Source organism: Sturnira hondurensis, unplaced genomic scaffold (genome assembly GCF_014824575.4).
Source record: "Sturnira hondurensis isolate 20B ecotype Veracruz unplaced genomic scaffold, ASM1482457v3 Scaffold0001020, whole genome shotgun sequence".
Lineage (NCBI taxonomy): Eukaryota > Metazoa > Chordata > Mammalia > Chiroptera > Phyllostomidae > Sturnira > Sturnira hondurensis.
In genome coordinates this window covers 607221-624179 of record NW_028073651.1, presented here as the reverse complement: position 1 = coordinate 624179, position 16959 = coordinate 607221, and the positions used below count along the sequence as shown (strand labels likewise).

At 51.0% G+C, this 16959-nt stretch overlaps 1 protein-coding gene across 7 annotated transcripts in view; it reads left to right on the top strand.

Moving 5' to 3' along the window:
* Window positions 1-1304: 1304 nt before the first annotated feature.
* Window positions 1305-16959, top strand: part of ERCC1 (ERCC excision repair 1, endonuclease non-catalytic subunit) — an 18546-nt gene continuing 2891 nt past the window's right edge. Inside the window, exons 1-6 of one of the 7 annotated variants that reach the window (XM_037058648.1) lie at window positions 1305-1313; window positions 4198-4309; window positions 5475-5690; window positions 9808-9911; window positions 11118-11217; window positions 11485-11561. In XM_037058648.1, the coding sequence (XP_036914543.1) occupies window positions 4217-4309; window positions 5475-5690; window positions 9808-9911; window positions 11118-11217; window positions 11485-11561 (590 nt within the window). In that variant the 5' untranslated portion in view covers window positions 1305-1313; window positions 4198-4216. The other 6 variants (XM_037058623.1, XM_037058633.1, XM_037058663.1 and 3 more) reach the window with 6 other exon arrangements.

Here is a 16959-nt window from a genome sequence, read left to right as displayed (position 1 = left end):
GAATTTTCCATTTAATATTTGAGACCGCAGCGGAACGCAGGTACCTGAAACCACAGAAAGCAAAACCGGAGATAAGGGGAAACTACTGTGTTTTGATGGTAATCTAGTCGATGTTGTTATTTATAACTTATGGAGCCCTCCTTCCTGTGACTGTGTGCCCNTAGTGCGTTCCCCCCCCCCCCCCCCCCCCCCCGCTCTTCACAGAGTTGTGTCTTATTTCCTTCATAGCAGGTATGGCTGTCTGAAATTTATTTGTATGTTTCCTTCTTATGGTCTATGACCCCCCGTGAGAGTGTCAGCTCCACAGGACAGGGACCTGGTCTGATTTGTTCATAAAGTGCCTGGCGCATAGTAAGTGCTCGATACATAACAATTCATGGAATGTGTGAACCAATCCATCTCAAGATGGGTCTGCTTGGTCTTGCTGAATCCTCACAACCTCAGCAACTACAGATGGGGAAACTGAGGCTCCCAGTGGTGAAGTTGCTTGCCTTAGGGCTTGGCTTGCGCCTTTTATTCCTTCACAGAACATCCAGGTTGGTCGCCGCTTCGGGGTGCCAGGCCCTGTGTACAGGGCACTGTGCTACAGCAGCCTCTGCGACAGCTCCTGCCGGCCCTGGGCTATTTCATTTCTATGACAAGCCCAAAGAGAGCACCATGCTAAGTATCATTTTAGGCCCTTTGCACATAACTCATTCTATTCTCGCGATAATTATACTATTGTTATCATCCCCATTTTACAGATGAGTAAACTGGCGCACGCTGCAGCTGAGTGGCTGGTCCAAGGTCACGCTGCCAGTAAGTCACCCCAGGGAAAATCGCACCCAGTGATGACACTGCTTAGAAAAGGAAGGGGAATTGGGGGTGGGGGTCGGGGCAGGTAAACTTCTCATCAGCAACCCAGAAGTCAGGGAAATGAAGGACCAATATCTTCTAATTTTGCAAGAAAAATCACTAGAAACCCAGAATTTGAGATTCCAGTCGTGAGGGTGAAATAAAGGCATTTTCAGATGAGCAAGACTCAGACAGGCCCTGGCCAGGTGGCTCAGCTGGTTAGAGCATCCTCCAGGTCAGTCGAGGTTACCGGTTCAATCCTGGGTCAGGGCACGAGCAGGAATCAACCAATGAGTGCATACGTAAGTGGAACAACAGATCAATGTTCCTCTCTCTTCCCTGTCCTTTCCCTTCTTCTCTCTCAAATCAATACGTTTAAAAAAAAATTAAAAGACACTCAGAGAGTTACTACCCACAATAATTGGTGAAAGAATAAAACGTGCTCTAGCATGAAGTCAACTGAACTCAGAGGAAAGGAGGTTATAAAAAGTAACAGAATCAGCCCTGGCTGGTGTAGCTCAATGGACTGAGCACGAGCCTGCGAACCACACGATGGTAGTTCGATTCCCAGTCAGGGTGCAGGCCAGTTCCCGGATCCTGGCAGGGGATGCATGAGAGGCAAACATACATTGATATTTCTCTCCCTCTCTCCTTCCCTTCCCCTCTAAAGATAAATAAATAAAATCTTTAAAACAAGTAACAGAATCATTATGGGTAGAATCGTGTCCCCATCGCAGAGATACACCGAAGGCCTAACCTCACAATGCGACTTTATTTGGAAATGAGGTCTTTTCAGAGGTAATCAAGTCAAAAAGAGGTCATTAGGATGGGCCCTCATCCAATACAACTGACATGCTCGTGGCGAGACAGACGTGCAGAGGGCAGATGAAGTGAAGAGTCATGGGGAGAAGATGGCCACCTGCATGCCCAGGAACACGGAAGGCCACCAGGAGCTGGGAGAGAGGCCTGGAACAGAGCCTTCCTAGTGGGGGTCCAGGGAACATGACTCTGCCAACACCTTGATTTTGGATTTCTAGCCTCCAGAACTGTGAGACAAAAAATTTCTGTTGTTTAAGCCACCCAGTTTTTGGTACTTTGTTGCAGCAGTCCTAGGAACCTTGCATAAGAAATGTATTCACGAATCAATAAGTAAAAGTTAATTAGAAAAAAATCTTTTAGAGTAGGCTCCTAACAAAAGCTGGAATTGGTGGAGAGGGAGTCGCAACCTATTCATGGATATGAAAAAGCTGTTGATTTTCGTGCGATGAATCCATCAATTCAGTGCGATTCCAACCTCAGTCCCAATAGGGTTTTTCCCAGACCTAGGAAAGCAACTGCAAAAACCCAGCCAGAACAGGAAATACATGAGAAGGGTAAAGTTAGATTTGAGACTGAACAGAGGGGGAACTTGCCTCATACAACAGCAAAACATATCAAGATAAAAGAATGAAGCAGTATGGCATGAAGGCAAGACACAGATATAGAAATCAATGAAACACAACAGACACAACAGACATATACCTGTATATTTACATGGAAATTTGGTACAAGGAAAAGCTGGAATGTTAAGACCGGGGAAAGGACTGACTTAAAATAAATGGCGTTAGGACAATTTGCTACATTCATCATAAATTCTGCCTCAGCGCATTTTCTAATGTCTCATGTGTGTTAAAGACAAAATCAAAACTAGGAGAGTCTCAAAAGAAATGATAAGATACATTTATGACCTTGTCGTATGGCAGGCCTCTTAAACAACACACCAAAAGCAAAAGTCAGGATAGAATACATCGATCAATAGGTGTAAATAAACACTAAGCATTTCTCCGTGACAAAATAAAGTTAAAACACAAAGTACAAACTATAAGGAAATATTTGGAAGCTAATGTAACTGACTAAGAGAATCGGAAACCATAAAGTACTCTTACAAATTAATAGTAATAAAAAAAGGCATGCCATTTTGAAAAATGGGCAAAGGATATGAGCAAGCAATTCACAACAGACAAAATATATAAGGCCAATAAACCCACAAAGACACGTTCTCTCTCCTTAGTAATCAGAGTTGCAAGTTAGAACAGCGTGATACCATCCTTTCAGGAAATGACTAATACTAACTCATCAACCAGGTCTCTGCTCAGATGTCCTTTCCTCCAGAAAAACCTTTTCTGACCCTCTGCCTGGGTTAGCTTTCTCCTCCCGCACACACACCCACACACACCCTGCCACGGCCCACTGAGGTATCCTATCCCAGCCCTGCCCACTCCGGGTCGTCACCGGAACCTGGTGTGTCTTTCCCACTGAGTTGCGAGCTCCAGAAGGGTGGCTCAGGGCTATCGTTAGTCACCTGTGTGTCACTACCGCCGCTGGGCTCAGGGCCTGGAACAGAGGGGCCCTTGGGAGCACATGTATGGAATAAAAGAGTAAGTGGGGAAACTGAGACCAAGTCAGAGGCAGAGTCGGGGTTCAAACCCAAGGTTGTGCAGAGAGAAGGGACTTAGTTTGATCTGCCACCATCTCTTCTTCACTGAACCCCGTCCGGAGTCCGAGTACACAATAGGCACTCAATCAGGGCTTTGAAATTGAACTGCTAGGCAACCAGAGACGCTCAGGGACAAAGAACAACAAATAGCTCTCTCCACCCAGGACTCGGCAGTCCTCCGCGACCATAGAGAGCTGAGCGGGGACGGCTCTCTGGGGGACGGTGAGGGCGGGCTGGCGGGCTAGAGAGGCCGGAAGTGCGGCGAGCATAGGGCGGTGCACACCGTGAGGGCGGGCGGCCGCTTTGATTTCCCTCTGGGTCTTTACCCTGCCGCTTAGAGGCAGGGAGGTGAGTCCTCTTGCCTCGAAGACCGGGGGGGGGGGGGGGGGGGGGGGGGAAANAAGGGGGGGGGGGGGGGGCAAAGCAAGGCTGGCCGCGGAGGGTGAGTGGGAGGAGTGGAGGGGTGGAGATCGCTGGTGGCGATTGGCAGCCGTAGAAGCCAATCAATACTTGGGTGTCAGAGATGGACCAGAGCGATCGAGGGGCGGGGATACAGGTGCGATATGTGGGGCGGGACGGACGAAAGGTGGGCACAGTAGCCCAGCCCGGCACCAGGAAGGCGGGAAACTGTGAGCAGGATGAATAGGACCTATGGGCCTTGTGGGCGGGCTGGGCGCAGGTGGAGGCTCCCTCCAGTCGGGGCTTTGTAGAACCTGGGGCTCTGGGTGTTTGCAGCTTGATGCTGTGGCGACCTGGGATATATATATTTTTACCGGCCCGGGGGTGGGGGTGGCGCGGCGAGAATGGCTGTGAGTGGCGGTCCCTTCTGGGAGATGGAAAGACAGACGCTGATGTCTCACTCTCTCCCGCCTCCACATCACTTACAGGCCCCGGGAGAACCTTGGAATGGACGAAGAGGGAGCCCGGCAGCCCGCTGGGCCACCCGCAAGGAAGAAATTCTTCATACCACTGGACGGGGATGAGGTCCCTCCTGCTGGGGTAGGACTGGGAGATGGGGGACCGCTGGGAGGCCGGGGCGGGGCGTTGTGGAGGAAGGGGGACGGGAAGGGCGCGTGGGGCTACAGTGCGGATTAGGAAATGTTGGAGCCTGGGACAGCTTTCTGTGAGTCTCAGATTCTCTGTCTGTAAAATACCGTGGGGCATTTTATTCTGAGAGGGCCAACGCACAGGCCGCAAACTGGCAAAGAGCAAGTGGCCCCGGGATGTGTTTATGTGGCCAGCACCCTGCAAGGCGTGAATTTCTTGCTGACATTTAAGAAATGGAAGGTTTTGCATTAAAAAATAAAACAAAACTGGTAAGTCAAAGAAAGGATATGGCAACGTTGAGATCTCCGTCCCAAAGGAAAACAGTCGGCAGGCTGCTTATGTGCTGTGAAGAAGAGAAAGTGAGCTAAGGATACAGGGTGTGCTCTGGCTGGTGTAGCTCAGTGGATTGAGCACGGGCCTGCGAACCAAACAACAGCAGTTCGATTCTCAGTCAGGGCACATGCCTGGGTTACAGGCCAGTTCCCAGCAGGGGACGCATGGGAGGCAACCATACATTGATGTTTCTCTCCCTCTCTCCTTCTCTTCCCCTCTAAAGATAAATAAATAAATAACTAAATAAATAAATAAATAAAAAGACAGGGTGTGATGGGGGAAAGGTGCAGTCTCAGGTAGGACAGTCAGGGGCGGCCTCTCTGAAGAGGTGACGTCTTGGCAGAGACGTGAAGAAATGATAGAGTGACCTATGGGACATCTGTGGGGAAAGGGCACAGCCAGTGCAAAGGTCCTGAGGTCAGAGACAGTCTGACAATTTGAGGGCAGCCAGAAGGCCAGTGGGGCTGGAGTAGAGAAAGCAAGGGGGGAGGTGACGGGAGGGCCCTGAGGCAAGAGGCAGGGACAGATCTAGTCTTGTGGGCTATGGTGGCCGCTGTGGCTTTTATTCTGAGGCAGGCTGTGAGCAGCTGAGGGACTTGATAGACAGTGTGGGGAATGGACTGGACTGGGGAGGAGGGGGAGGGTTAGGCAGGGAGCTGGTGAGGAGGTGATGACAGTGGTCCAAGGGAGAGAAGATGGTGCCTGGGACCTGGGGACAGGCTGAGGGTTGGGGAGAAGTAGGTAGGATCGGATTTTGACCCCACCCCCTCCTTTCTCCCCACAGCTCAAGCCCTTATTCAAATCCACGCAGAGCTGTCCCACCACGGAGACCTCTGCCCAGGCAGCCCCGCAGACCTACGCTGAGTTTGCCATCTCGGGACCTGCAGGGGGAGCTGGAGCCACACACCCTACAGGGTCAGAGCCCCAGGCAGGGGAGGCCCCTGGCCAGGCTCCCAAACCAGGGGCAAAATCCAACAGCATCATTGTGAGCCCCCGGCAGGTGAGGAGGGGCAGAGAGAAGTGGGGTTTTGAAGATCTGGTGCGAGAAAACAGTAATAGGGATGGCATTCTTCTGGGCAGGGGGAGGAGGTCTGAGTTCTAGCCATTGTACTCTCAGCAGCCCGGTTCATTCATTCATTCATGCATTCATTCATTCATGCATGCATTCATTCATGCATTCAACTACTGTGTGTGGGTTGAGGCTGCCCCACATGTCTCATTCTGCTATAACAAAACCTCCCATAGACTTGGCTTAACCAACAGACATTTAGTTCTCATAGTTTTGGAGGCTGGGAAGTTCAAGATTAAGGCACTGGCAGAATCCGTGTCTAGTGAAGGAAGGGGTGCGGTAGATCTGGGGTCTTTTTACAGGGCACTAATGCCCTCCTTGAGGGCTCCACCCCCTGACCTAATCCCTTCCCCTCACCTCCTAATTCCATCGCATTGGGGGTTAGGATTTCAGTGTTGGTGGGACACATTCAGTCCACAGCACATCCGCCGTTCTTGTGGGGGTGTGACTGTGTCACTGCAGCTGTGTTTCCTGTCCCAGTTTTGTTCCTTTGTTCAAAACCTGTTTGTTGAACACAGGCCCAAGTTCAAATCCTGCGCTGCTACAGAGCAGCTGTGTGATCTTGGGCAAATGACTTACCCCATCTGTGCCTTTAAAATGAGGGTTTGTGCCCTGGCTGCTGTGGCTCAGTGGATTGAGTGCTGGTCTGTGAACCAAAGGGTCACCAGTTCAATTCCTGTTGGGGCACATTCCTGGGATGCAGGCCAGTCCCCAGTTGGGGATGTGGGGGGGCTACCACACATTGATGTTTCTCTTCCTCTTTCTTTTTCCTTTCTCATGTCTCTAAGGGGATAAATAGAATCTTTTAAAAAAATAAAAAACATAAACCAAAGGATCTCGGTTTGATTCCCGGTCAGGGCACATGCCTGGGTTGCAGGCTAGTTCCCAGCAGGGGGTGCACGAGAGGCAACCACACATTGATGTTTCTCTCCCTCCTTCCCTTCCCCTCTAAAGATAAATAAATAAAATCTTCAAAAATAAATAAATAAAATAATAAATAAGATAAAATGGGGGCTTAGCCCTGATCAGCATGGTTGATACGGTTGAGTGTCATTCTGCAAAGCAAAAGGTCACTAGTTCAGAGTATAAAAGACAGGGACTGGGGGGGGTGGAAATGGGAGGGAGGGAGGGAGGGAGGGAGGGAGGAGGGCTGGGTGGGTAGGCTGGGATGGGAGTAAAAGATAGAAAACTGTACTTGAATAACAATTAAAATTAAAGAAATTTTAAAAAAGGTCACCAGTTCAGTTCCTGGTGTTCAATTCCCAGTCGGGGCACATACCTGGACTGTGGGCCAGGTCTCCCATTAGGGTGTGTGTGGGAGGCAACCGATCGATGTGTCTTCCACATCAGTGTTTCTCTCCTTCTCTTTTCCTCTCCCTTCCCTTCTCTCTGAGAATAAATAAATAAAATCTTTTTTTAAAATGGGGGCTCATCCACTTATAGTCCACAGGTATGTTCAGAGGTTGCCAGGCGCTGTATAGCCCGTGGGGATGGAGTGATGGAAAAGAAATAGACAAAGTCTCTACAATCGACGGAGCTGGCGTTAGGGTTAGGGTTATACAGAGACAAGAGTAGGACCCGAGAGTGTGAGAAGGTGCTCAGTGTCGTCAGCCATCAGGGAGGTGCAGACCAGAACCACAGTGAGATCCACTCCCGCCAGCCGGGCAGCTGGGAGAAAAAAGACAGTAACAAGGGCTGTGAGGCTGTGGAGGAAGTGGAACCCTCAGAAACTGCTGGGAGGAATGCAGACTGGTGCAGCCGCTTCGGAAACCGGTCTGGCAGTTTCTAGAACATTTAATTACAGAGTGAGCACCTGACCTGGCAAGTCCATTCTTAGGTACGTGTCCAAGAGAAATGAAAATACACGTCCACGCACAGTCTGGGGCACAGCTGTTCAGGGCAGTGTTATTCATATTGGCCGGGCAGTGGACGCAGCCCAGACGTCCATCAACTGGTGGCTGGGCTTCCTTCCCTTGGCTTATTGAAGGTTTGTCTGTATGTTGTGGTGTGTGTCAGGGCCTCGTCCTTTTTCAGTGCCGAGTAGTATTCCATCCCGCAGATTTGCCACATCTCATTCATCCATTCACCCATTGGCGGGCAATCCCTTTGGCCCTTCAGCCATTTTGCTCGCTGTGAGAATGCCTCTGCGAACACTTGTGTACGCGTTGTTGTGTAGCTGTGTGTTCTCAGTTCTCTTGAGAACTCATTGGGGAGTGGCTTTGCTGGGTCACATGACCATGCTCCATTTCACCTTTTCAGCAACTCCCAAACTATCTTCTAAAATGCTGCATTGTTGTACAGTCCCAGCAGCAGTGTGTGTGAAGGTTCCAGTTTCCATATTCTCCCCTCCTGTCATTGTCTGTCCTTTTGCTTTTGGTTATATCTTTTTTTTAAAGATTTTATTTATCTTTAGAGAGGGAGGGAAGGAGAGAGGGAAAGAAATATCAATGTATGGTTGATATTTCTAGTGCATCCCCTGCCTGGAACTGGCCGCAACCCAGGCATGTGCCCTGACTGGGAATCAAACTTCGATCCTCTGGTCCACAGGCCCGCGCTCAAGCCACTGAGCTAATCCAGCCAGGACTGGTCATATCTTTTAAAAATTAAATTAGGAGTCCTGGCTGCTGTGGCTCAGGTGACTAGGCACTGGACTGGGAACTGGAAGTTGGCCAGTTGGATTCTCGGTCAGGACACCTGCCTGGGTTGCGGGCCAGGTCCCCACTTGGGGGCGTGTGAGAGGCTGACTGAGGTTTCTCTCCTTTCTCCTTCCCTTCCCCTGTGTCTAAAAACAATAAATAAAATCTAAAAAACTAACTTTAGAAAAAATAAAACAGGACCCCGCCCCTCCCTTGCACAAAGCCTTCCCATGGCTTCTAGCTGCCATGGGTCAGGTGGCTCAGGGCTTGTGGGACTCAGGACCCCTGCAGACCCTCCCTGCCTCGGCCACTTCGATCAGTCCGCACCCACCGTGAGAGGGGGTCTCACCTCTTCTTAGAACCAAATCCCCTTTTTTCCTGATGATTTTACTTATTTATTTTTAGAGGGGAAGGGAGGGAGAAAGGAAGAGAGAGAAACATCAATGTGTGGTTGCTTCTTGTGCACCCCCTCCTGGGGACCTGGCCCACAACTCAGGCATGTGCCCTGACTGGGAATCGAACCCTCGACCCTTTGGTTCGCAGGTCAGCACTGAGCTACACCAGCCAGGGCAAAACTAAATCCCTTCTCACTTGGCAACTACATGTTCATCCCTGAGATTATTTTGTTTAATGTCTGTGTCCCTCATGAGAGCAGGGCACACTGAGACACACAGCTGGCACTCATTAAATACTTGCTGGATGGATTGGAGCTTGCTCAGGGAATTTCAGTCTGGGGCTACAGGGTATGTTCAGAATAGACTGTGAGAGGAGTCTGCTGGGCAGGTGCTGACCTGTGGAGCCACATGAGGCTTCCTGCTGGAGGCACTGGGGAGCCACAGCAGGATTTAGAGCAGGGGAGGGGTAGGTTTGTGCTATAGGAAGATCCTTGTGGCCACTTTTGGAGGATGGTCAGTTAGGGACACCACTGGGGCAGGACATCGGGGTGGGGGCCTGGCAGCAGTGCTGGTGGTGGAGGAGGAGATGTTTGGGGGGGGTACCTACCGGAGGAGGTGGGGGGAGTGTCCAGGAGCAAGCCTGGGCCTCTGGGCCGTCGGGCTGTCCCTGAGATGGGGCTGGGAGCAGGAGTAGGTGTGGGGGTGGGTGTCTAGGGCAGTTTGGACACAGGCGGACATCCAGGGGGAAGTACCTGGTGGACCAAATGACACCAGGTTGGGCTGGAAGGCAGGGCTGGGCTAGAGACAGACCCAGGGACCCTTTAGTTCAGGCCTGGGGCTGGGGGAGAGGGACCCGTGTCAGAGCTGGGGAGCCAAGGACATTATAGGCTCAGAGGAGGAGAGTGAGGCTGACGGCAGGGGGAGGGCGAAGAGGTGTTGGGAGAGGTGGGGGCGGGGACCTGGGGCGGTGGTGGTCCCAGAGTCACCCCTGTTGATGGCTTTGGCTCTTCCTCGCAGAGGGGCAACCCTGTGCTGAAGTTTGTGCGCAACGTGCCCTGGGAATTCGGCGACGTGGTTCCTGACTACGTGCTGGGTCAGAGCACCTGTGCCCTCTTCCTCAGGTGAGCCGTGGGCAGCGGCTGCACCTCCAGGAGGGCCTGCCGGGTATGCTCCGGTGCTGGGGGCTGTTCCACAGAGACCTCCAGGCATGGCCCTGTTGACTCTGGGCCTCGCTGTGACCCTGCGTGGCAGGCACAGTGCTGGGCCTGGAGGTGCCCCGTGGCTCCAGACTCCTGTGTCTGAGCGAGCTGGGGGCTGGCTCTCTCATGTCCCAGATGAGTGACTCCAGCCTCTGGGACCGTGTTTGATGAGGGCCAGGGCTTCTCTAACCTTTGCTCCCAATAAGCCCAGGGGCCCCTCTCCAGACAGAAGCGGGGGCGTGAAATTTCTAATCTCCTGTCCTGTCTCTGGGCAGGAGAGCTGGCGGCTCCTGGGCCAAGATGTCTCCTCATTCCTAGGAGGAGAAGCCCATCCCCCCACACCTGCGCTTCCACTGTCCCCTGTGTTGAAGCCGACAGTCCTAGGGTGGGTCCTGCTTCCCAAGACCAGCTGTGCAATGTCTCCAGTCACGCTTTTTAAAATATATATATATATATTGATTTTATTTTGTTTACATTTCTTTTTCTTTTGGAGAGAGAGGGGAAGGGAGGAAGAGAGGGAAAGAAACATCAATATGTGGTTGCCTCTTGTGTGCCCCGTACTGGGGTCCTGGCCTGCAACCCAGATATGTGCCCTAACTGGGAATTGAACTGGCGACCCTTTTGTTTGCACGCTGGTGCTCAATCCACTGAGCCACAGCAGCCAGGGCTAATTTATTGATTTGAGAGACTGATTTATTGTTACACTTACGTATGCACTCATTGGTTGCTTCTTGTATGTGCCCTGACAAGGGATCAAACCCACAACCTTGGCCTATCAGGACAACTCTCTAACCAACTGGGCTCCCTGGCCAGGGCTGGGTGGGGGTGGGGGGGGCGGAGCACACTCTTCCTTAGGGCACTGGTCTCCTCTTCACTCTCTGAAGCCCAAGTCTTCTCCCTTCCTCAGTGCATGGCCCGGGGCCACCCCTCCAGGAAGCCAGAGCCAGGTTGCCCTTGCTGCCAGGCCCCTCTGTGCCCCTTCCCGGAAGCGTGAGGTCGCTTGCCTCTCTGAGCCTCAGGTCCCAGCACCCTCGTCTCAGCTCTCTGCATTTTAATGCCAGTGAGGAGGGGCTCCCAGGACCTTGGGTACACCAGCACTCCTGATCCCCTCCTCTCCCCTGCCCTCAGCCTCCGCTACCATAACCTCCACCCAGACTACATCCACCAGCGTCTGCAGAGCCTGGGGAAGAACTTCGCCCTGCGGGTCCTGCTGGTCCATGTGGACGTGGTGAGCAGGGGCCCTGCCCCCCGCCCCAGCCCTGGGCCACTGTGGTTGTCACTGTCTGGGGATGGGTGTGTGTCCCTTCTGCAGACTGTGAGCCCTGGGGGGATGGAACCAGGGCTGTCCCAGGTCCTATCCTGCCCAGCATGGGCCAAGCACCCAGGGCGGGCCGGGGGGAAAGGAAGGCTCCCGGCCGCCGGAGCTCCTGCGTTTTCACACTGGAATTCCTTGTTTCTTCGAAGATCTCTCACTCTGATTTTCTTCTCCACCCAGAAAGACCCTCAGCAGGCGCTGAAGGAGCTGGCCAAGATGTGTATCCTGGCGGACTGCACACTGGTCCTGGCCTGGAGGTGAGCTTGAGGCTCCGGCCCCAGGGCCGGCACTGCCCTGAGTCATTCCTCTGTCCCTGCCCTTTGCCTCCCTCCAACTCTGTGGGCCTGGGCCAGGCGCCGCCGCTCTCTGGCCTCAGTTTCCTCACCTGTAAAGTCAGGCCCTAATCTCCATCTTGTAGGGGCTCGGGCACAAAGGCAGGTAGTGTGGATTAGACCCCTGGGATCGTGTTAGTCACTTATGAGTGGGATGTGAAATCTGGCTGCACAGTTCGCTCCACGCCCAGGCTTCCAGAGGCCAGTGACACGGGTTCTCCAGCTGGGGGAAAAGAATCCCTTTGTCACGCTCGAAAAACGTCCGTCCTGACAAACGGTTTTTTAAAAAGTACAAGAAAAATGTTACAAGAGATCTTGGGGTAGGAAAAGTCTCCCACAGCAAGACACAAACCCCAAAATCCATAAAGGACAAGGTCAGCTGGTTTGAAAAAATGATCCTTTGAAACTTCCAGAAGTTAAGAGATACTGTAAATAAAGTTGAAAGGCTGGTGATAAACAAAAAAAAGCCTCGTTACATATATAACAGATTCAAGGCCCCCAATGTATATGTGGACATGTAATTTATGTTTATGTGATAAACTATATTTAAATGTTTGCACTCATGAACATATTTAAATGTTCATTACACACACACACACACACACCCCTACAGCGTCCGGCAGAAGTAGCGTCATTGCGTGTGGTTGGTGGGGTACGTGAGTGTCTCGCATGAATGGATAGCAATTTGAACACGTCACCTAAAACGTCCTATGGTGTGCTAGAGTGTGACACTGTTATGTCACAGAATTGCATGCTTATGATTTTGTAGTAAAAGATTTTATGTAATAAATTAGGAAGGTCATTTGTGCCGGACCCTGTATCTAAAAACCCTTCCAGTCAATAAGAACAGAGTGCCCCATTTTTTTTTAAAACAGTCTAATAATATAGGTGGCCAAACACTCACAGGAAAATTCATCAGCCATATAGATGGTCAGGAAACAGGTACCAATGGAAACGCGAGGAGCCCTTTTTCACCCATTGATTTGGTGGAAACTTCAAGGTGGAGAGGGTGGAGCGGCACCCGGCAGGGGACGTGATTGGCTGTTAAACCAGGGAGGTGGTAACGAGGGCGGGGCCAGGGCGGGGCAGGGGGAGGTGCAAAGACATGGTGACGGAAGGAGACTGGGCTTTTGGTGGTGAGTGCACGATGCAGTATACAGATGATGCAGTATAGAATTGGACACTTCAGCCCTGGCTGGCGTGGCTTGGTGGATTGAGTGCCGGCCTGAGAACCAAACCGTGGCAGGTTCAATTCCCAGTTGGGGCACACGCCTGGGTTGTGGGCTGGGTCCCCAGTAGGGGGCGCTCCAGAGGAAACCACACATTGATGTTTCTCTTCCTCTCTTCCCATCTCTCTAAAGATAAATTTTTAAAAAAGATAAAAAACATAATGTATGTGTATATATACATATGTATGTATATGTATATATATATACGTGTGTAATATATGGCATATTTAAGGGGTGGGCAAAAGTAGGTGTACAGTTGTGCGTATGGTAGAAGACATGCAGGTTTAATTATTATAGTAGCTTTATTAACTCAAAATAATGTCATGGGCACAGTGCACTGAGGCACAGTCTCGGAAGTGCCCGAATGGCTGGCCTTCATTATTTACACATTGTTACTGTCTACTTGCTATACTCACGCACACTTTCGCATACTCACAACTGTAAACTTTTGCCAACCTCTGCATACACGCTGTGTGTGTGTTAGTATATATATATACTAATATATATACTTTATATATATATATATATATAAAATGAGCAATATATACAGCAAAGTCTCTCCTCCCTTCCCTCCCATTCCACTCTCCCTGACCCCGCAGGTAATCACTGTCATTGGTTTCTTGGTTTCCTTCCACTGTTTCTAGAAGATGCAAGCAGCATGTGCAAAACATTTTCATTTTCTTTTCTTAGACAGAGTAAGCATACTATGTACAGATGCTCTTCGGCTTATGATGGGGTTATACAACCCAATAAACTCATCCTAAGTAGAATATGTCGTAAGCTGAAAATGCACTTAAGAGCCCTGACCAGTGTGGCTCACTGGGTTGGGTGTTGTCCCGCAAAGCAGAAGGTCGCTGGGTTCCCGGTCAGGGCACACGCCTGGGTGCAGGGTCCGTCCTCGGTCGGGGCACCTGTGAGAGGTGACAGATTAATGTTTCTCTCTTGCATTGATGTCTCGCTCCCTCTCTTGCCCTCTCTCTAAAAATAAATAAAATATTTTAAAAAATTCGTTTAATACACCTACCCTGCAGAACATCGTAGCTTAGCCTGGCCGTTTTCTACTGAGGGTGCATCACTCTCTGCAGCACCGTCAAGTCCAAAAACCATTAGTCACCGTTGTAGGTCGGTGCTGTCTGCCTCTGCTCTGCGCCCAGCGGCCGGCGGCGTCACTATCTGGAAGTCTTCACCACGTCGACGTAGAGAGAGCAGCCTCATTCTTGCTTGTTTGTTTTAACCTCACCCGAGGACCTTTTTTTCATTGCTTTTATAGAGAGAGAAACATTGATGTGAGAGAGAAACATCAATTAGTGGCTTCTCTCAAGTGCCCTGACCGGGAATCAAATCCCCAACCTGTTGGTCTCCCAGGACAACGCTCCAACCCACTGAGCCACACCGGCCAGGGTGCCTCTTTTTTCTTTTAACAGCTGTGTAGTATCCTAGCACAGTGTCCACATTTCTAAGCTAATTATAGGCTTCACTGTGTAAGAGCAATGTTAAGGTTATAGAAAAAGTGATGAGAACGTACATAGCTCCCACACACCCCTCCTCGCCTACATACAGTTTCTCCTGTTGTTCGCATCGTGCATTAATTAGTGTAATTAGTGTGGTACATTTGTTCGTTGTGTTGCTCATTCTGTGAGTCTTGACAAAGGTGTCACGTGCCTGTCATTCCTGCATGCTACAGAATATTTCACTGTCCTAAAAATCCCCTGTGCTCTGCCTCTCCCGCCCCCCTCCTGCCTTGGTGACCACTGGCCTCCTTACTGCCTCCATAGTTTTGCCTTTTCCAGAATGTCCCACTGGGATCCTACAGTGTGTAGCGGACATAGCAATAGAAAAAAACCACGGTTCTCGAGTGTAGGGAAAAACCCAGCTCTGCCCCCCTGCGGGTCTTTCTCCTGTTCCCACTCACAAAACACCTCGAGCCACTGAATGTGTGGGGGTTTCCCCTCACCAGGCCATTCTCTGAGCCCCCAGCTGGGTGTCCTTCACTTTAACCCGATTCGGACACTGTCTGCCTGGAGACTGAGTCTGATCCAGGGGCCCAGGGCCACCAGATCTCCCGACACACACACTGCAGACGCTGTCGGAACCACCTAGCTATAGCCGGCCTACCGGCTATAGATGGAAGGTTCCCACGGTGGCCACCTCGGGTTTGACTAATCTGTTAGAGTGGGACGCTGACTTCTGTTTACCAGCTCATTAAAGGATATGGTGAAGGATACAGATGAATAGCCAGATGAAGAGAGAGAGATCTCAGAGGGTCCCAAGGGTAGGAGTGTGCCCCCCCCCATGGAGAGGGGTGAGTCAGCCCCGAGGTGTGGATGTGGTCACCAGCTGGCCAGCTCTCGGACCGCTGCACTGTCTCGATATCCTGGAGGCTCCCTCACGATCAATTATTAACTCCATTTGCAGACCTGTGAACTCTAGAGGACCAGGGAGGGGCCGAAACTTCCGAGCTTCTAATCATGGCTTGGACTTTGTGGGGACCAGCCCCCATTCAGGGCTCACTGAGAGTCACCTCATTTGAACAAAACATGCTCCAGTGCTCTGACCACTTGGGAAGGTACCAGGGTTTCAGGAGCTCCGTGCGGGGAACCAGGGGCAGGGTCTGCGTAGGTTTCCCATTGCCTGGCAGTGGCCCCTTCAGATCAGCACCTTCCACTCAGCAGTGCGCTGTTACGGTTCCCGCGTGTTGGTGTGAGAGGAAGGTCCACTGGTTGCCTCCTGCCGGTGCACCCACAAGCCAGCCACGTGCCCCGACCGGGAATCGAGCCCGCAACCTTGTTGGTGCACTGGACCATGCTCCAGCCAAACCACCTGGCCAGGGCATGGCAACTGTTTTGTTTCGTTCTGTTTTAACCCTCACCCCAGGACATGCTTATTGATTTTTCTCTAAAGAGAGGAGGTGGGAGCGAGAGGGAGAGAAACATTGATCCGTTGACTTTCGGTTTATGGGACACCACCACCAACTGAGCCCCACCGGTCAGGGTTTGGTGACTGTCCCTAATCGGTGACTAACATCCCATTGTCTGGACTCACACGCTTTTCCAGCTGCTGAGTATTATTCCCCTGTGTAGACGGATCAGGTCAAACCCCTACTGGGGGGGCGGGGATCTCTTTGCCTTTTGCTGTTACCAGCAACACTCCTACCTCTGTCCTGAACTTCAGGAGTGTTCTTTTTAAAAATTTTTAAATACTTTAAAAAAGATTTTATTTACTTAAGACAGAGGGGAAGGGAAGGAGAGAGGGAGTGAAACATCAGGTTCTCTCTAGGTTGTGTGGTTGCCTCTCACGTGCCCCCCACTGGGGATGTGACCTGGCCTGCAACCCAGGCATGTGCCCTGACTGAGACTCGAACCGGCGACCCTTTGGTTTGCAGGCCGGTGTTCAATCCACTGAGCTACACCAGCCAGGGCAGGAATAGGTTTATTAGGCCAAAGGGTGTTTGTAATTTTGTGCCCTCCCTCCAGGTGTGTACCTCTATACATCTTTTTAAAAGATTTTATTTATTTATTTTTAGAGAGAGGGGAGGGAGAAAGAGAGGGAGAGAAACACCAATGTATGGTTGCCTCTCATGTGCCCCGCACTGGGGAATGGCCCGAAACCCAGGCATGTGCCCTGACTGGGAATCAAACCAGTGACCCTTGGGTTCTCAGGTCAGCACTCAATCCACTGAGCCACACCAGCCAGGGCTTACCTCTATACTTTTTGAGTATTTGGAAAATATTAGTTGTATATGAAAACAAAAGCCAATATAAAAATTACTCTGTTTGGGGGAAGTAGCTGAGGGTCATGTTAAGGGCCGGCTGGGTAAGACAGACCCACTGAGGTAGCTGGCCAGCTGTTTCTCAAGTTTCTGTTTGTTAAGATTTTTATTTATTGAGCCTGTGAACCACACGATCGAGGTTCAATTCCCAGTCAGGGCACATTCATGGGTTGCAGGCCAGTTCCCGGCAGGGGCCATTTCCCAGCAGGGGATGCACGAGAAGCAACCATACATTGATGTTTCTCTTCCTCTCTCCTTCCCTTCCCCTCTAAAAATAAATAAATAAATATTTTTTTTAAAAAAAAGATTTTTATTTATTTAGGAG